Raw genomic sequence first — 17,769 nt, forward strand, 5'->3', positions numbered from 1 at the left:
GTGCTTCTGTCAAACAGCTTCCGAGCAAAGGCTTTACGTGACGCTGCGAAAGCTCATCTGTTACCGAGAAGTACAAGGCAATTGTGCTCAGAGCATGGCACCAATGTGCTTCCCTGGCGGGTTCTCTGAGACCTCTTCCACCGAAGCTAGGAGCCGGTACCGGAGCTCAGGAATTTATATCCAGGAGAAAACGGTAACAGAGCAGCCTCTTCAGGATTCAGCTTTCAGGAAAATGAAGGCCTTGAAATACTGGAGTTTGCAAAGTCCTGTTATTAAGTCTCTCTCCACCCCTACTTTCCCCCAATCCCATTTGAGTTATCACTCCAGCACGGCAAGGGTGGAGAGGAAAGGAAACTGTTCTATAGTTACAAGAGCTACAGCATCTTCCTGTGGCACTGATGTCCGCTCCCTCCTCACCCTATGTATAATGTTCTATTATCCTGTGCAAAGTATTTGTGCAGGATACTTCAAGGAAAGCATTTTCCATTCTTACAAGACATGCACCTATGGTCTGTCAGCTCCCCTTTTTCAGAGGCTGTCCTGCCCTGAAGCTGTTTCTCTCCTATGTGTATTCTGCTACAGTTTCATTTGCATTTCTTAGTTCTCCTAGCTGAGGTGGTAATACAGGGTATCAATTCAAACGGTGAACTCTCAGCTGTGTTGTTCACTGAGCTGACAGAGACTGCAATGACTGAAGAATGCTGCCAGAAAGAGAGGTGGTGTATTTCAGTCCCCCGCCCTTCCCAGGCCCTAACCAGATAAGACTCGTCCAGCAAACCAGTAATGGGGAAAAAAAAAGTGTATTAAAATATTCACAAGATTACAATAGAAAACGTGAAAGTCCATTCAAGAAAAAATATCCAAGGTAACTGTTTCTAGATGAGTCTGTAAAAGCAAAAGCATTAACAGTTGGTACACTGGCTCTTCATGTAATCGGGCCATGCAATGCGTATCTAGCTCCCTCACACAGATTATACACCTGTCTTACAGGTGTTTGTTCTCTTGGATATCTCCAAGACAGAGGTTTACAAAAGAAAAGTACCCAGTCCATGTTTCCCATTACATTTACCACATAAAACCAGCTGGCATTGCAGGGAGACAGAAAAGATCGCACAGCACACTGATCTCCAAAGGCATTGAACTTACATTTTAGAGTGCAAAAATACCTTTAAATGAAAGGGCTTATTAGCTTCAGGGCAGTGAAGAGAAGGGAAAGAGAAGCCTCAAGAAGAGTACAATTGCTGAGCATAGTTATGATTTTGTAGTCTCCCATATAAAAATGTTACCTAAATAGTAGCACCACAGGGGTGTGGCCACAGCCCAGAAGTCTTATCCACCACCTCAGCTTTGCTGGTTTTCAAGAGAAAATATTTCCATCATCTATTATAAAGTAAGAACATTTTGTATTTGAGGTCCTAGGTAGATACATTAATAATGTAAAATTCCAAGACAAGGTTTCAATACAGAGTGAAGGTGTTTTGGTTATAAATCAAACAGCCCACACTTGACCTCAATGAATCCACTCTAAGGCAATGCAGCTTCTAAGTTGCATATACACATTTACTGCAGTTACAAGACAGATGGTTACCTAAACAGTTCTCACAGGTTTAAAAAAGTTAAAAACCTAATTCCAGCTCTTCTAGTCACAAATTGAAATATCACTAAAGCTTTGAGAGAAAACAAAACCCTACGGGTCTCCGGTTATAAAGGACACATCATTCAATTAGTTACAGGGACATATTTGCCACCCTGTAATGGCTCTTAATGCCGTTTCCTGAACATGCCGACCATCTCCCTCACAGAACAACTGCTGAAGTCAAAAGGGGCAATGGAGATTTGATGTACTGAGCACAGCTCCCAATTTACTTAGACTGATACTTTATAATTATTTGTAATCCTCTTCTCAAAATTCATCTCTGGTAATCAAAAATAAGGAAAAATATATCCACTGTTAGTAAAAAGCCAAAACTTTTCCACTTTGCAGTTCTGTTAAAAACAGGGAAGATGAATGATGCCATTCATATCCCCGGCTCTAGGGGGTGCCAGCTGCCTTAGCTGCCAGAGCCCAGGCTGGCGATCCAAAACCGCACTCCTACAATGGGTAGAAGGTCACTTTTACCCGTAAAAGACCTTTTTTTCCCCTCAGCTGAGAAATGGATTTCAGATTGATCCGAGTTTTGTGTGCGTGATGAATAAAAGAGAATTCACTGCAAGTCTTTTACATCACACAGACCTTCCCCAGCTCCACCATCCAAGAGCGATGACCCATGTAACAGTTTGTCCTGGTTTCAGCTGGGATAGAGTTAAATTTCTTCCTAGTGCTCTTCCTAAACACAGTTTTAGTCATTTGCTACTGCCTCAAGAGAGGCTGCCCACCCCTCAGCTGTGCTGCAGCGAGCCTGCCACCCAGCACTTCTTTTTAGAAAAGATGGTCCTAAAAAGAGCTAGCAGCAGTACTGCAACAGGGCAAGGACAACACACTTAGTGTTCCTCAAAGTCCAAGCTGTTCCTTTCCACCGGCAAAGAACAGCATCAGAGAATTGAGAGAACAGCAGCAGAGCAAACAGGGTTAAACTTCTGGTCACCGTAACATCAGGATATGATGACCTTGTCTGACTTTAATCTCTGCTTGCCACCCATCAAGGAAGTGGAAGTCCTCTGTCTCCTGAGACTTTACTAAGTAAGCCACCTTAGCACCAGTCCCTTTCATCAGCACAGGTTAGCATATGATTAAACAAACTAAGATAACCCGAGGGACAGAAAGTTCACAAGTGTTGTCTCACATTACCTCAAGTTCTTTTGACTTCAGCCTGAATAAGGTATTCAATAGCTACATTGTCCATGTCTCCATAGCCAAAAAAAAAAAAGAAAAAAAAGGTAATTCAACAGCCTTCGCACTGGAGAGGGATTCAGACTGATTCCTGTTATTCCTGGGGGAAGGGACTTTTATTTCTTTCTAAAAAGATGTTCAGCATTTTTAAAAAATACTTCCAAGTTCATTCTGCCTTCACAAACTGGATCCAAGCAGCCTTGCAATGAGCCTCCTCAGTATCGGCAATATGAACATACCTGTAGCTAAACAAAAGCAATGGAAGGAGATGTTTCCTAAAGTTAGTTAGCACCAACCACATCAGCATGTCTCCTAAAGTCAGCACCAACCAGATCAGCGTGTTTCTTAAAGTTAGCACCAACCAGAGCAGCGTGTTTCCTAAAGTCAGCACCAGATCAGGATTGTGCTCAGATTCTCCAGTATATTCCAGCAGGAAAAGAAACAAACATTAGTAGCAGACTTCAGAGCCAAGGACAGCCCTGTCTTCTCATAGCAGCAAGTTTTTGATCGCTACATCCATCACATTTCTCCCTCTTACTCTAAAATGTCTGGGGAGAAAGATGGTGATGCACAGGGATGAACACAGGCAGATCAAAATCAAGTTTCTCCATCAACCACGTCAAAAGCGTTTGTTTTCTTACTAAGTGTAAAACAAACGTTGGGAAGTAACAGTCTGGTAGATAAGTAAAGCAGCAGCAGCAGGACTCATCCTGATCTTAATGAGGCTTCTAACAAAGGCAGGTGTTGTCAGGAAACCAGTGAAGTCTGATCCTGATGAAAGAATATAGCGTTGGCATACCCAACTTTGTTGGGAAAAAAAACACTGTACACAAAATAGCTATTAAAGTTGCACTGTCATAATTAAAGGATTGACTATTGTGGTTTTGAAAGGGTCTGTCACGGGCCTAAAACTATTTTTCATTTACTTGATGTTACAGTGGAATGTAGGCTTACATTTGCAAATATCAAGCTAAGAGTGTCGCAAGCTCACTGGAGGACGGGACGAGAATTCAAACCAAGTTTCAACCGACAAATTGAAGATGAGGTCTGAAAAAGCCATAACATAATTTCAGTAGAGACAAATTTGCAGGCAATACAAGACCAGGAGGAGTTGCTGGCACACCAGATGGTTGTGCTGCCATTCAGAGGGACCTGGACAGGCTGGAGAATTGAGCCAAGAGGAATTTCAAGAAGTTCAAGAAGGATAAGTGCAAAGTCTTGCACCTGGGGAGGAACACCCCCATGCACCAGCACATGCTGGGGGCCACCTGGCTGGAAAGCAGCTTTGCAGAAAAGGCCCTGCGAGGCTCCTGGTGGACACCAGCTTGAACATGAGCCAGCAGTGTGTCCCTGCTGCAAAGGCGGCAAACGGTGTCCTGGGCTGCATTAGGCACAGTATTGCCAGCAGGTCAAGGGAGGTGATCCTTCCCCTCTATTCAGCACTGGTGAGGCCACAGCTGGAGTACTGCGTCCAGTTCTGGGCTCTCCAGTACAAGAGCAAGTCCAAACAGGGCAACAAAGATGATAAAGGAACTGGGGTATCTTTCATATAAGGAAAGGCTGAGAGAGCTGGGACTGTTCAGCCTGAAGAAGAGAAGGCTTGGGGAGGATCTTACCAATGCGTATAAATACTCAATGGGAGGGAATGAAGAGCACTACCCTCCTCAGTAGTGCTCACTGGCAGGACAAGAGGCAACGGGCAGAAATTTAAAAAAAGGAAATTCCACCTGAACACAAGGAAGCACTTTACTGTTTGATAACCCTATACTGTTTGAACAGTATAGAATCACTCCGGGAACAGGTTGCCCAGAGATGTTGTAGAGTTTCTATCTGCGGACATACTCAAAACCCAGCTGGGCACAGTGCTGGGCAACCTGCTCTAGCTGACCCTGCGTGAGGAGGGGGGGTTTGGACTAGATGATCGCCAGAGGTCCCTTCCAACCTCAACCATTCTGTGACTGATTCTGTGAAACAGACTGAACTAGGAAAAGGGTAAGAATCAGAGAGAAGGGGTTATGGTAGACCAAACTGAAAATTATTTGCTGCTACGAAAAAGCCAACACCACATTAGGGTGTACAAAACAGAAATCCTTCTACTATATCCTACTCCGAGAAGACCTCAGCTGGAATGCCACTTCTAGTTTTGAGCACCAGATTTCAGGATACAAACGGGTCAGCTAAAGAAAGATCTTCTTCAGCAGAAGAGAACGATCAGAGATCCTTAACAATCTATGAGAGTTTAATCTAGAAACAAGAAGATGGGAAATTATATTCAAGTAGTAGACTTGCAGAGAGGAAAGAAGTAAACTGCCCTCCGCATCCTCTGTGCAAATATAGGTTACACAAAAAACCACACATCAAAAAAACCAAAGAGCGAAGCCCTAGATTTCCTCCGGAGGTCATTCAGCCTCCACTACAGGCTTTTAAGAACAGATAAAGCATCTCTAAGGAAGTGACAGTGGTAAAATGGAGCGATGGGAGAGAGGTGAGGGAGTACTACAGCTTCCAGATCCCTTGGAACCCTTTTTCATGCTTAGATGAAATGACAGAGCTTCGAGGAAGAAACATTTCATTGAAAGGTTCAACAGAGTCTGAGGCAACCACCTACAGCTATAGCTTCCCACCCCTTTAACTCACTACCTCTTACCTTTTCACAGGTAAACTACCATTTCACAAAATTCATTAGATCAACACTCTCCCTGTACCTTAAAGGACTAAGCTTGAATAGATGGGCTCGATACAGAAGTAAACAGTTCTGTGACCTGTGTTACACAGGTCAGGGAGGCCTAAATATTTCTTTCACTTACACTGCGAAGACATACATTTCTGATAGCTAGGAGTCACAATTTGGCTTACAAGACCAAGTGAGAGTGTCTAGTTTGTATGAGAAGGCAGCTTATACCGAGAATTTGACCAAGGAAAGATGAATACCCTGTATACATAAATAACTCTGTGAATATAAAGAAGGTATCGTCTTTATATTCACCTCAACAAAAGAAATTAGGCCCTATAAGCAAAAAAAGAATCTCCAGGTCAATCTAGAATCTTCAGGCATCTTCCAGTTTCTCCATTAATAATCAAGATAAAAATATTTTAAAATTGTGATGCGAGTTTTCACTTTCTCTCTCGTCACACAAGATACAAAAAAGAATATTGGCAATTTATAAGCAAAATCCTTACCGCATTTCAACATGCAACATTGCTCTCACTTCTGTACGATTAAATAGACTATTTACACACAATACATATATATCTTTCCCTCTGTATGCACATGCATTGGTCCTAGCCTAGGCATCAAAGGCCACATGTGAGTTCTCTGGGTCAAATCTTGTTCAAGCAATTCCAGTCTGAATGTGTGTTTTCCTTTGGATAGCTTAGGATCTCATCTCAGTTCTTCCGAATATCGGCATAGACCACAGACTCTGACTTGTTAATCTTGTCGCTGTGCTGTCCTCCGGAGTGATCTAACTGTGCGTATATGACTGGGCCCTGGGAACAGAATAAAAAGGCACAATCAGTATTTTTCAGAATAGGCCATTCTGCAGCAAGACCAAAGCTAAAGCAAGAGCACAGAGCTTTTATGACTGCTAACAGCACTTTGAAGCAGGTGGAATGAACCCTCACCTACAAATGAGCTCTAGTCTGCCACCTTTCTCCTACCAGGAGCATGCCAAACAGCACCTTTTCCTCCCTTTAATAATGTTACGGCTGCTTGCTTCTCACAAAAAGCAAAATCTAGAATCCTTTGTTCTAAAAAGCAGCAATTCTTACATGCTACGGAGCAAAGACACATGGCTTAGTCAGATGCATGCCAGATTTAATATTTTTCAAGAGGAACTGTACTACAGATTTACCAGTAGACAGCAGAGCATACCTCCCATACTGCCACTCAAGTCCCGTAAACCCCAGCGCAGCTGTACCGCTCGGATACGGAGGGAGAGAACAAGCCTGCAGCCACCTTGTGACACCCGCCACTGCCCAAGCAAGTGACGGGATCAAGACTCAGACAGCAGGGAGCCAGAACGGTGCAGTAAAGCAGAATTCTTACCTGACTTGAGCCAACCCAGGTAGTGAGCACCTCCACAGACACACTGGGCAAGCACGGCCACACACCTTCCTTATATTTGCTGGGGTGCAGCGGAGGACATTACAGCCCCATCTTTCAGCAGTGAATGCAAACACGCCCGCGCCTTCCTAAAACACCACGTCCTCCAAAAAACACAGCCCACAGGAAAGCGAACTGCAGCTATTCGAGATGGGCTGAGGACGGGACTGCAGCCTATGAAGAGCAGGTACCCAACAAGACGGGGGGGACCTTTACGGGAAGGTCTGACCCGCAGCTCCCATTCTGCACGCCCCAACTGACGTAAGCACAGAGCAGAACGCTGCGACCACCTACCAGGCGACCTCAGCGCAGAGACCGCACACCCACACACCCCCCCGCCCAGGAGGGAAAGGGACTGTCCTATTTGGGGGTGGGTGGGGGAAACCACAAGGAGAGATCTTTTCGTTTGGTTGTGGCTTTTTTAGCAGTTTTTGCTTCAAAACCATTTCATCCATTTAACTCTCTTTCTGTTTCCCTTCTCTCCCAGGAAGAAGTAGCCTTCACAGGCATTTCTCCTACCCCCTTCTCCCCAGTACTTTTGGTATCTTGCCAAAATAGAAAACACCTCTACGGAACTGACCCAGACATCCTTCCATCTATCTTCCAAAGCAATTAGGGGCTAGAGATGAAAAGAGACCTTCTGTACAGAAAATTAGGCCCTTGAAGGACCATCGGTACACTTCTGCACAGCTGTTTTCCCCCCAACACAATGGCAAAGCACGCACCTGATAAATACTTTGTTCTCTTTCAGAAGTAGTTTAAATCCAAATTTTCTTCCTTCCGGATAAAGTATTTCCCAAGTGATAAAGAATAGAGGAAGGAGATGGACAGAAGGGTGAAAACTTGCGGGCAGATGTAAAACACTGAATATAAATAACGGACTGAGAAAATGCTCAAAAAAAGACACTGATGTCTTAGAAAATTCTGGATTTCAAGCCTCATCACAGCCACTTTTATTTTTTCTTTTTCCGCTATTGGCTCTCATGTTGTTCTGGTCTCCAATGTTGTATCAGGATTACTAATTCCAATTAGAGTGCAGTGTCTATATAAACGTCAAGGCAAAGTGACCCTAAGGTTTATTTGTAAGCAATTTTGAAAGTCTCATCTGCCTAAGGCCATAGGTCAAGGGTATGATAAATTCAGCTGGACAGCACATCCTATCAGTTAAAAAAAAAAAAAAAAAAAAAAAGTCTACAACTGCATGAAGTGCTCATTATGACATTTCAAGTCTTCTTCGAGTAATTCTGATGGGTCAATTTTCTACCACAGGAGTTCACTCAGGATGAGTTATCACTATTCTAATTTTATGCCAGGTTAAATATAGTTATTCTGCTGCAACCAGCATGTTACATGGTGGTGGAGAGACTGACTGGTGTGATCATCTGATCCAAACCAAGGTGATGTGTTCACTATCACCTAAGTATGTGGTAGATTAGCTAACGCAGAGAAAAGGAAGACCAAGTATTTATTATAATGCTCCATCTATATGATTTGCTGCCAGCTGATTTTCTAGCTGATTATAAGCAGCACCAGGGCCATTTTTTTTCCTGCATTTGATACCTCCAGTGATCTGAATCTTTGTAAAGACTCTTCTTTCACAAGTAAAAGCTTCAAGAAAGTCTAAACAATTCAGAACTTTCACCTAATCCCAAATAAGCTCATCCTGACTCTTCAGAACCAGAAGATGGACCAGCACTGCCATATAACACCCAGCATTTCCCTAAGCCTTGCGGTTTTTCCATTCAGAACTGAAGGGAAAAGAGTGGCAGGTATACCGATAACTTGCTAAGGGTTCATCAGCAGAGTCATGAATTGTGAATTACAGCAAAGAAAAAGGAATTACAAAGTTAGATCATGATGGTCTAACAGTGGTCTACAGTATTTTCAAATTTTTTACATTCTGAAAGATGTTGCAACTACCACAGATTGCAGCTCCAGGAAATTTATCTGAAATTTAAATCAAGATTCCCGGCACCATGAACTGCTGCTTCCCAGGGTCCTGGGGTCCAGTTCAAAGCCTGGAAGAGAGCTCGAACATAGCCTGTTCAGGTATGTCTTAAACCAGAAAGAGCAAAGCCAGAGATCTGCGCTTAAGTTAATGTAGCTTTAGTGCTCCCTGCTTCTACACTGACAGACCTACCTGCTTAGGATCTCTATACCATACCGTTCCGTACATCAGAAATGCACTTCTAGGAAGTTACACTTTAAGATCAGTGGTCCTTCAGCCTGCCCAGAAATGAATACTGAGCTACTTCCAAAGCAGAGAGACAAATGACAGCCACCTTGGAGTTAGCATATCTTGGGACAACACACACCTGCCTTCCCGTTTGCCTGCTGCAACCCAGGTTACTAGCTAAACAAGGACATCCACGTGGGAAACACATACAGTTCTTGCCTTCACTGGAAATGTTTTTTTCATTCATCCAAATAACAGTCATGGTAGAATACGAGTCACTACAGAATGATGGCATGGAGAAGAAACACCACGTACAAATTTGACAGGACAGAACATACCTGCTGAGAAGGAAGACACAGTGAAAACAAGTGGAGTTGATTCAACCAGCTGAACGTTCACCGAATCAGATGTGCATACTTTCAGCACTCTGAGGCACTCCAGAAAGCAAGGTCCACACTTGATAAACTTGCACCCAAAACACAAAGGAAGCGCAGGCTCAAGTGCACTGCCAGCTGAGAAGCAATGTGGACACATACTTCATCGCTGATTCTTAAACCGATACATAAATAGCAAAATGAATAAACTTCATTTAATAAATTTAATTTAAATGCCACTCTTTGAGAGTGAACACCTCTATTACTGTTTTTAAATTGCAGAGGCAGGGGCTGTGTATTTGCATTCACAGTTCTCCGTCAGTGAAGCACGAAGCCTTCAGTCCCTTCCTACACATCCTACCAAGCAAAAGGCTACAAGGAAGTCCACGGGCCTTTACTGTTTGCCCGCAGCACGGGCTGAGTGAACCACGGGTCTAAAACTGCCAGGCAATCCAAGACTCAAAAGTGTGCCTGAATCAGCAAGGAGCCTGCAACAGCTTCTGGGAACTGACTATCAGCATTTCACCTTCACAACAGCTCAAAAGCTTGAATACTACAACTAATTTCTTGATTACCAAGAAATATCAGGTTTTACTTATATGTGATGCTAGATTTCAAATACGTTAATTTGCATGTTGATACCACCCTTTTTTTTTTACAAAAACAACGTCTAGAAGTGTAATCAATTGAACTCTAGTTTCCTCACTGATTTAAACCATCTGTTCAAAATCTGATCTACCCTGATTTTATTGTTCATCTTTTTAAAGAAAAGTAAGTATGTTTACTTGTTGTTCTGTAAAGATGGGGCAAATGCTTAACAGAAGATAGAGGAACCACTTGCTGCTGCAAATGTTTGCCAAAAAAAGAAAATCCAGACAAAGCACTCTTTGCCTGAAGAAAGAGATTAAAAAACTAAAAAATTAAACTAAAACTAAACAAAACTAAAACCATTTGCCGTATTTTTCCTTTGAGACCAGGAGCGTTCACACTTTGGGTTTTCCTTTAGGAGCTTATCTGCGGGAAGAGCCTGGAGGACTCTGTCAAGGAATACGCAGACTGGAGTGACTACAGAAGGGCAAAAGCACACTGATTTTGAGTTATCTTTACAAAGTTTAGATTTACTCTGACACATTCCTTCCAGTACATTGAGACCCAGAACACTGGGGACACAGAAGGGTGAGGACACAGCAAGTTTTCACACCAAAACAGAGAAGATAAAAGTATTTTTGCTTTCAAGATGTAAGTGCAGAACAGCAAAACTCTTCCTCCATGTAGCTCTCAGGGCACTTGCATGTACCGCTTCATACCATGGCAGTAATTAGATAAAACATCTTGGTCTTTTGACCTAGGGAAGTTGACTCCAACAGCTACTGCAACATACACATAAGCTTTTTTTCTTTTTTTCGGGGGGGGGGGGAGGTAGGAATCACCTGTCATTCACCCATTCTAGAAGCCCCTCCCATGAACTAGAAAAGATGAGCTTTATCTAGGCCTTATAGGCAGCCTGCTGCTACTCCAGTCAAAATTGAACCATTTTTACATCTTATAACTTGAGTCTATTGCCTTTATGTTCGGAGAATAACTGTTCTCTGAAGTCGGTAGGTAGTAGCTTTCTGGGCCTATGTGCTAAAACTCTGGAAATTCTGCACCTGCCAAGAACAAGATGCATTTCAAAACCAGACTGGAAGCCCAACAGAGTAGGGACTTTGACTTTATCCAGCTCACTGTCTGCACGGTATTTTTTTCCTGTAGTGTTAACACATTAACACACATCTCCATTATTTTGTCAGGAGAAATTAAGAAACCAGGTATTAACTCTGATTTAGAAACCCATCAGTTCACACACTACTCTGCAGCCACTTGCTAAAAAGTGGCTAATTAAGAAAAAGTCCATTTTGGACTTAAAACTCACCCAGGATCCATACCTCCACAGGAAAATTGCTAGGAATACACAAATCAAGAAGTAAGAATCAGCTTACAAATAAGGAAATCCTGTACACTGTTAACAGGTAATCATACATTGCGTAGAATCCCTGTCTGACTCATGCTCTCTCCCCTCTGACTAATTTCCCGCGGGATGTTAAATCTGGATAAGAGCCACCTTTTTCCTTCGAAGTCAGCAGAACTTTGCCAACAGCAGCAAGCACAAGACAAAGCGTGGCAATTTCAAGCCTACAAATTTGGGTGGCTCAGCAGAAGAGAGCTCTCAGCGGCAAGAGTCATCTTCAAACTGATCACCACAGGTCAGTGTTTGCGCGGCGCTGGCTCATTTCCTTGTGAAGGAAGTCTATGCCGCGGAGCATGCGCCTTCACAGTGATGAGAGAGTAAGTAAAATTCCTCCCCATTACAATCCTAGGACAGATTAGGCAGCTTCGTGGGGTGATTACGCATCTAGTAGGTAACGTTGTCTCTACATTAAACAGCTACCCGCTGCCCACTCCTCATCCTTTCCAGGCTCTCATTCTTGCACTTCACTACCACTTGTGTATGTTAGCGCACCAGATCAGAACCATCTTTTTTTATACTTTAGTACAAAAAGGGCATAAAACTCCATCTCAACTACTAACAAGATGCTCATCTTTCAATTGCACTAAGTCTTCTACGGAAGAGTTCACCAGTCACAGCTTACCGCCCATCCCTTGTTCAGAGCAGACGCTTTTATCCCCCAGCCCTCATCACCTTAGCAGACAGCACCTAATTCATGTGTCCCACCCTGCCTTTACCTTTTCCATACCATCTCCCCCACGCTCTGGGAGGATCCTGCTTCGGGAAGCAGCAGGAAGCAGTTTACCTGGTGTGATCTGGCGGGCACGCTGTTTACCAGACCCTCTGTGTCGGAGGGCGACTTCTGCGGAGCCTGCTTAACCGGTGACATCAAGCTCTCAGATGTACTGCAGCTGACGAGGTGGCAGAGCAGAGTTTGCACGACAATGTTCAAGAGGCACAAAAAAAAAAAAAAAAAAAGGAACAAAAACAAAAAACGAGTGATGGCAAGATGAATGTGGCAGATTATGCCAAAGTAAAAATGAACATAATGGATTCTGAAATAAACACATGTAATTCTCCATCTCTCCCCAGACATCTCTCTACCCTTCCTCCCAGAGTCTCACTGGTAAGCAACATGAAGGAACAACTATTAACATAGGACAGCAGCTCCTCCAAAACCCCTGTTCCCTAGATATTCCCATTCAACCCAACCTGTCTAAAACCACATGTGTTTTCTTCGCTGAGGCTTCAGACTCAGTTAACAGCGGTCAACAGGAATTATCTTCTAACTACAAGCTAAATAGTCCCAGTCACTGAGGCAAGTGTTATACCAGTGCTACAGTTAGAGCAAACACTTGCAAGAGCCACCAGCTCTCTGTACCAGAAAGGTAATTCCTACCAAACTCTGCATTAGTTCCCTCGCTTTTAGTTAGGCTATGGTCTCAAAATAATTCTGCCCACTCACAGCCAACACTAGTCTCTGGAGCAATTACTTTAAGAGTCACACGTGACATGTAAGCTATGTGCCCTGATATAGCTACTTGAATATCTCATCAGGCAAATCTTGTTTTTCAAACAAGGAAACTGTCTTGTGGTGAGAACCAACACCCCTAAAAGAAGGTTGCCAGTTTTCACTCTCTGTTTGCTTCTTTCCATCTGCTTAAAGCAGGACTGGAAAGAAAACAAGCCCGTGAGAGACAAATGAATACCACAGAGCCAAGTATATGAGCAAATGCCCTTAAACTTAACGTTAGTGCTTCTGGGCAATGCAGTAATGGGTCTGTAAACGCTAGGTCTACCTCCTCGTACCCAAGCACTCAGGAAAGAGAACTAGCCACCTCCTTGACAGCAGACTCAGGAGTTCCCTTTGCTACCACAACAACCCTCTGACCACTGGGCATCCTTTTCCCCCAATCTTTGTAGACAGACAGTGTACAAAGCAAGTACCGAAACAACAAATGAGGACAGTGACATTAAGCAGACCACCTCCTCACAGGGCAATCATTTTTATCCTTTGGTAAGTCTTAACCATAGAAGACTTAGCTCCTCATACATGCAGCAGTAAGAAAAAAAAAAAAAAACCTGCCCCCAGCCATCCCGGCAAGGGGCTTCTACTGTCTCAGAGACACAGCAGCCCTTCTGTTACCAAAATGATGTAATCATTAACTGTTTGCTTTATTCACAAAATTCCTCAGATCTACACTATCTAAAAGTCATAATTCAGGTTTAAGCCACTCATGCACATGCACTTAGATCACTGCAAGTTTTCAAACACCCGAGCTGTCTGAGCCAGAGGAACACTTATAGGGAATTTACTTTTATTTTGACACAGAAAGGGCTCTGAATTTTCTGTGCTTTAGTCAACGCACTGGCAAGGTCACTGTTGGAAGAGATGGAGGGACACCATCTGGGATAAGCAGCAACCCCACCCCAGTTAGACATGAGACAATGAAACCCAAGCACCCAGTGAAATGCATCGTCCCTTTGCCAACAGATTCCAGCACAAATTACAGTGAAGTTATGTTAGTAGAGAACTAGCTGGTTAGTCAGCAAAGGAAGAGGAAATGTGTACACATACACACAGGTATTAACAGCAACCACCAACTTGATTAGTTACCATGGTGTCTAGTGGGACTGGAAGAGAAGACCCAGCCCTGTTACATTCCCAATCTGGCGTCTATATCAGGATCTCTGTAAGGAGAGGAAGGTAAGCAGGATCCGATCCCAGCACACCAAGGCAGAAGGAAATAAAACAAAACAAAAAAACAAAACAAAACACCAAAGTCAGAGCATGAACGGAGACTGTGGCCATGCAGGGGTTCCAGATGCCGCGCAGTGTCCCAGCCCACCTCAGTTGAAGGCAGAATGGTTATCTAAGAGTAAGTGCATCTCACCACCACCACCACCACACACTGGGTTAGCATCATGTAGAAGACAGTCCGTAAATTTGGAGAGGGTCACAGCACACTTGGTTTCTCTTTACACGTCATGCAGAGCTGGCATGGTCAGCGAAAGCAGTATTTAAGCTTCAGAGATTACTTTCCAAAGAGAGTAGTTAAATCTACTACAAGAAATTACAGTGCATAAACTACTGCTCCAGGCTCAGCACCAGTGTGTGTCCTTCAGCAGGAAGACACTGGAGAGCAGGTCACTGGGAAGGAGGGCAAGCGGACCACCTCACGCACACTGCTGGTGCATGACACTGCAGGCTTCTTTTCAGTTCTTAGGGGAAGGACACATGCAGAAAGGGAAAACCACACAATTTTGAGCACACACAGCCACCTTTGCTATATTTAGCCTTACCATTGGGCAATAGCCAACTCACTTTCTCTAAGTTCTCCAACTGGGAAAAGGACAGGGCAAAGTTTAATTTAGAAATCCCCACAAGTTTATTGTTGGAGTTACTTTCTTTTACCCCACAGGCAACCCAAAGAACCTGCAGGAAGCAGGAATATTTGTTGGGGAAAGAAGAGAAGAAAGTTGTAAGTTTGGGGTTTGTTTCTAAGACTACATGCATAATTTTCATTCTTTTTTATAGAAGCAAATTACCAGCTAATTAGAGAGGAGAAAAAAGGAAGCGCCTCCTCCACCAGCACCAAGCTCCATCACCACAGGATCAAGTCTGCCTCTGTTAGTTCTGGTTGCTTTTTCGTATGCCCACTCAAAGATTTGTGGTTCGCTTTGGAGTTCTCCTCCTAACACCACAAACCTTGCAGGGATGGTAACAGTTAACAACAACCAGACAGTGAATGAGAATGGATGCAGAGTGGCTACTCCTTCTTTACTTTGACGTGTGGTGATGAATGGGGTTTTGGCAAGTATACTCCAGGTTCAGGAGCCAGACACTGGTAACTGAAAAATCCAGTCTTAATCTCAACACAGAGCATTCCTTAAAAGTGCACGTGTGGCACTTTTCCTTTGGGGGCTGGAGGGAAGGGAAGGGGAACAGACCAGAGCTACGGGATCTTGGATTAAATGTTCTTAGGGCATATATGCTTGTGGCTGGGGATCAACTCCAACATTTAGTGATTTTCAAGTGCGACTCATGGTCAGGTCTTTTCAAGCACAGTACAAAGATAATCATTATAGGCAGATGACAAGCGTTCCACATGGCCATACCTATCTCTAGCCATGGTTGCCAAGACTAGGCTGAAACAACTCCTACCCCCCTCTAAGCCCTCCCTCTGATAGGGCTGCTGTTCCTCACATCATCCACAGGTGAGGAGGGAGATCTCTTACCCAGAGTATCGTTTTTTAGAGTTGTTCTTTCTGATGACAAGACACACGACAATAGAGATGAGCGGTGAGAGACCTGTAACCGTACCGATGACTATCCCTGCCACCATGGCAATGGGGAACGCAGGCAGGCTGTCTGGGGAGAGAAGGGAGAAAACATTCAACTCTTCTGCATTCCCTGATTAACAGAAGTGCAAACCACAAACGCTCTTGACCTTGGATTCGTTTAGAGCAGAAGCGCTAATGTCATATCCAGGAATTATAACATGCAGCCCAAGTGGTAGTGATAGCAGGCAGCCAGCAGAATAATGTACGAACAGAGCACACACCAAGAGTGTTCTTAATGTCACCGTCCTTCAGAAGAGAGTTTATATTGAAGCAAGAATTTTTACATGTCAGGGAACACAAGTGACAATGAGGACAGCCCTGTCTCATTTTGTATCTGAAGGGAAAAAAGAAGTTACATTAATCTGGCAATTCCCAGCGAGGTCAACAGGAAAAGGCAGGCACACTTGAAAGCAGATTTGAACATGGCGCGTTGCTAACCAGCTAAGAGCCCTGGGTGTTCCTTGGGCAGCATGCAGCAGACAGCCTAGGTACTACCCATCATCACTCTTAAGAGTGTTTATACATGATTCTGGTGTCTCAAAATACATCTCTAGACATTTTTATAGAGTCATTCTTTCCCTTCTTAAGTCAGGATCATTGTACGATACTAGAAATACGCTTATAGGACACAGTATTGCTTTACTCACGTTTTCCCCAATATAATTTTGGGGGAGGGTAGGCCAAGAAAGAGCAGCCAGAAATAAAAGCCAATCAGAGAATGAGTACAAAAGACTTACAAGATAAAAAATACACAGGCTACCATTATAGCTTTTCCCAGTAAGAAATGAAGTCCCTCCCCTCCCCCTGCATCACGTTTAATGCAAGGAACACCTTAGACCAGAGGGTTTCTTACAAGACTCCACGCTACACTAGGTACTTGCACCAAATGCAAGTGAATCAGCATAAGATCCAACAAGTAAAACATCTTATACAGAAAAATCTTTCTCAGACACCTGCATCTGATCATCACAGAATCGTTGAGGTTGGAAGGGACGTCTTGGGATTGTCTAGTCCAACCCTCCCTGCTCAAGCAGGGTCAGCTAGCACAGTTTGCTCAATAGTCTGTCCAGTTTGTTTTTTACTATCTCCAAGGATGGGAGACTCCATAACCTCTTCAGGCAACCTATCCCAGTGTTCAACCACAGTAAAAATGTGTTTTCTTATATTCAGACAGAATTTCCTGTGTTTCAATTTACATCCATTGTCTCTTGTCCTGTCACTAGGCACCACTGAAGACCCTGGCTCAGCCTTCTTTAGGTCCTATCAATGTACATAAATACCTGGTGAGAGGATCTCCCTGAGCCTTTCTTCTCTTTTGCAGGCTAGACAACCCCAGCTCTCTCGGCTTCTCCTTGTATGAAAGGTGGTCCAGTTCCTTAACCATCTTAGTCTCCCTTTGCTGGCCTCATTCAGCAAGGACCACAGACCATGCTTATGCAAAGCATTCCCAGCAAGTTTGCAGTCTGTAGACCAAGCCCATTTTGACATACTTCTCTAGAAGGGAGCAGCACAACACAGTACGCTGAAGCAGGGGCACCATACTAAGAAAACAGGGTTTACATTTAATACTGTTCATTTTGAGTTCAGTGACTTTCAGGAGAAGGGCTACGTGATCTCTAGCTGTTTCACTGATCATACCATCATTTGGCTGAATATCGCATCAGCAGCTTTCCTAGCTCTCCAGTGTTAGACGCCAATTCATAACAACGTGGTAATTCAGAGTCTTAGTAAGAAATTAAAGATGAAGACATGAGTGCCACAATTTAGAGGAAGACATCCCTTCTTTCCAGAACCTTTCAGCAGCCCAGAGATCCATCTGCTATTAAGGAAGAAGGTCCTACAAATGGTAATATTTTTCAGATACGTAAGACTGAGATTGTGTTTGAACCCATGCAAAGATAAATTTATTTTGAGGCATATAAGAAGCAGGAGTTCCTGTGCTTTTTCACCTTT

At 43.6% G+C, this 17,769-nt stretch overlaps 1 protein-coding gene across 1 annotated transcript in view; it reads right to left on the reverse strand.

Annotated features, from left to right (window-relative positions):
- Positions 1–782: 782 nt before the first annotated feature.
- Positions 783–17,769, reverse strand: part of MPZL1 (myelin protein zero like 1) — a 40,548-nt gene continuing 23,561 nt past the window's right edge. Inside the window, exons 4-6 of the mRNA XM_075169662.1 lie at positions 15,712–15,844; positions 12,278–12,383; positions 783–6,319 (exon numbers count right to left, since the gene is read on the reverse strand). Coding sequence (XP_075025763.1) covers positions 6,218–6,319; positions 12,278–12,383; positions 15,712–15,844 — 341 coding nt within the window. The 3' untranslated portion in view covers positions 783–6,217. The remainder of the gene's footprint in view (positions 6,320–12,277; positions 12,384–15,711; positions 15,845–17,769) is intronic.

This window comes from Calonectris borealis, chromosome 1 (genome assembly GCF_964195595.1).
Source record: "Calonectris borealis chromosome 1, bCalBor7.hap1.2, whole genome shotgun sequence".
NCBI lineage: Eukaryota > Metazoa > Chordata > Aves > Procellariiformes > Procellariidae > Calonectris > Calonectris borealis.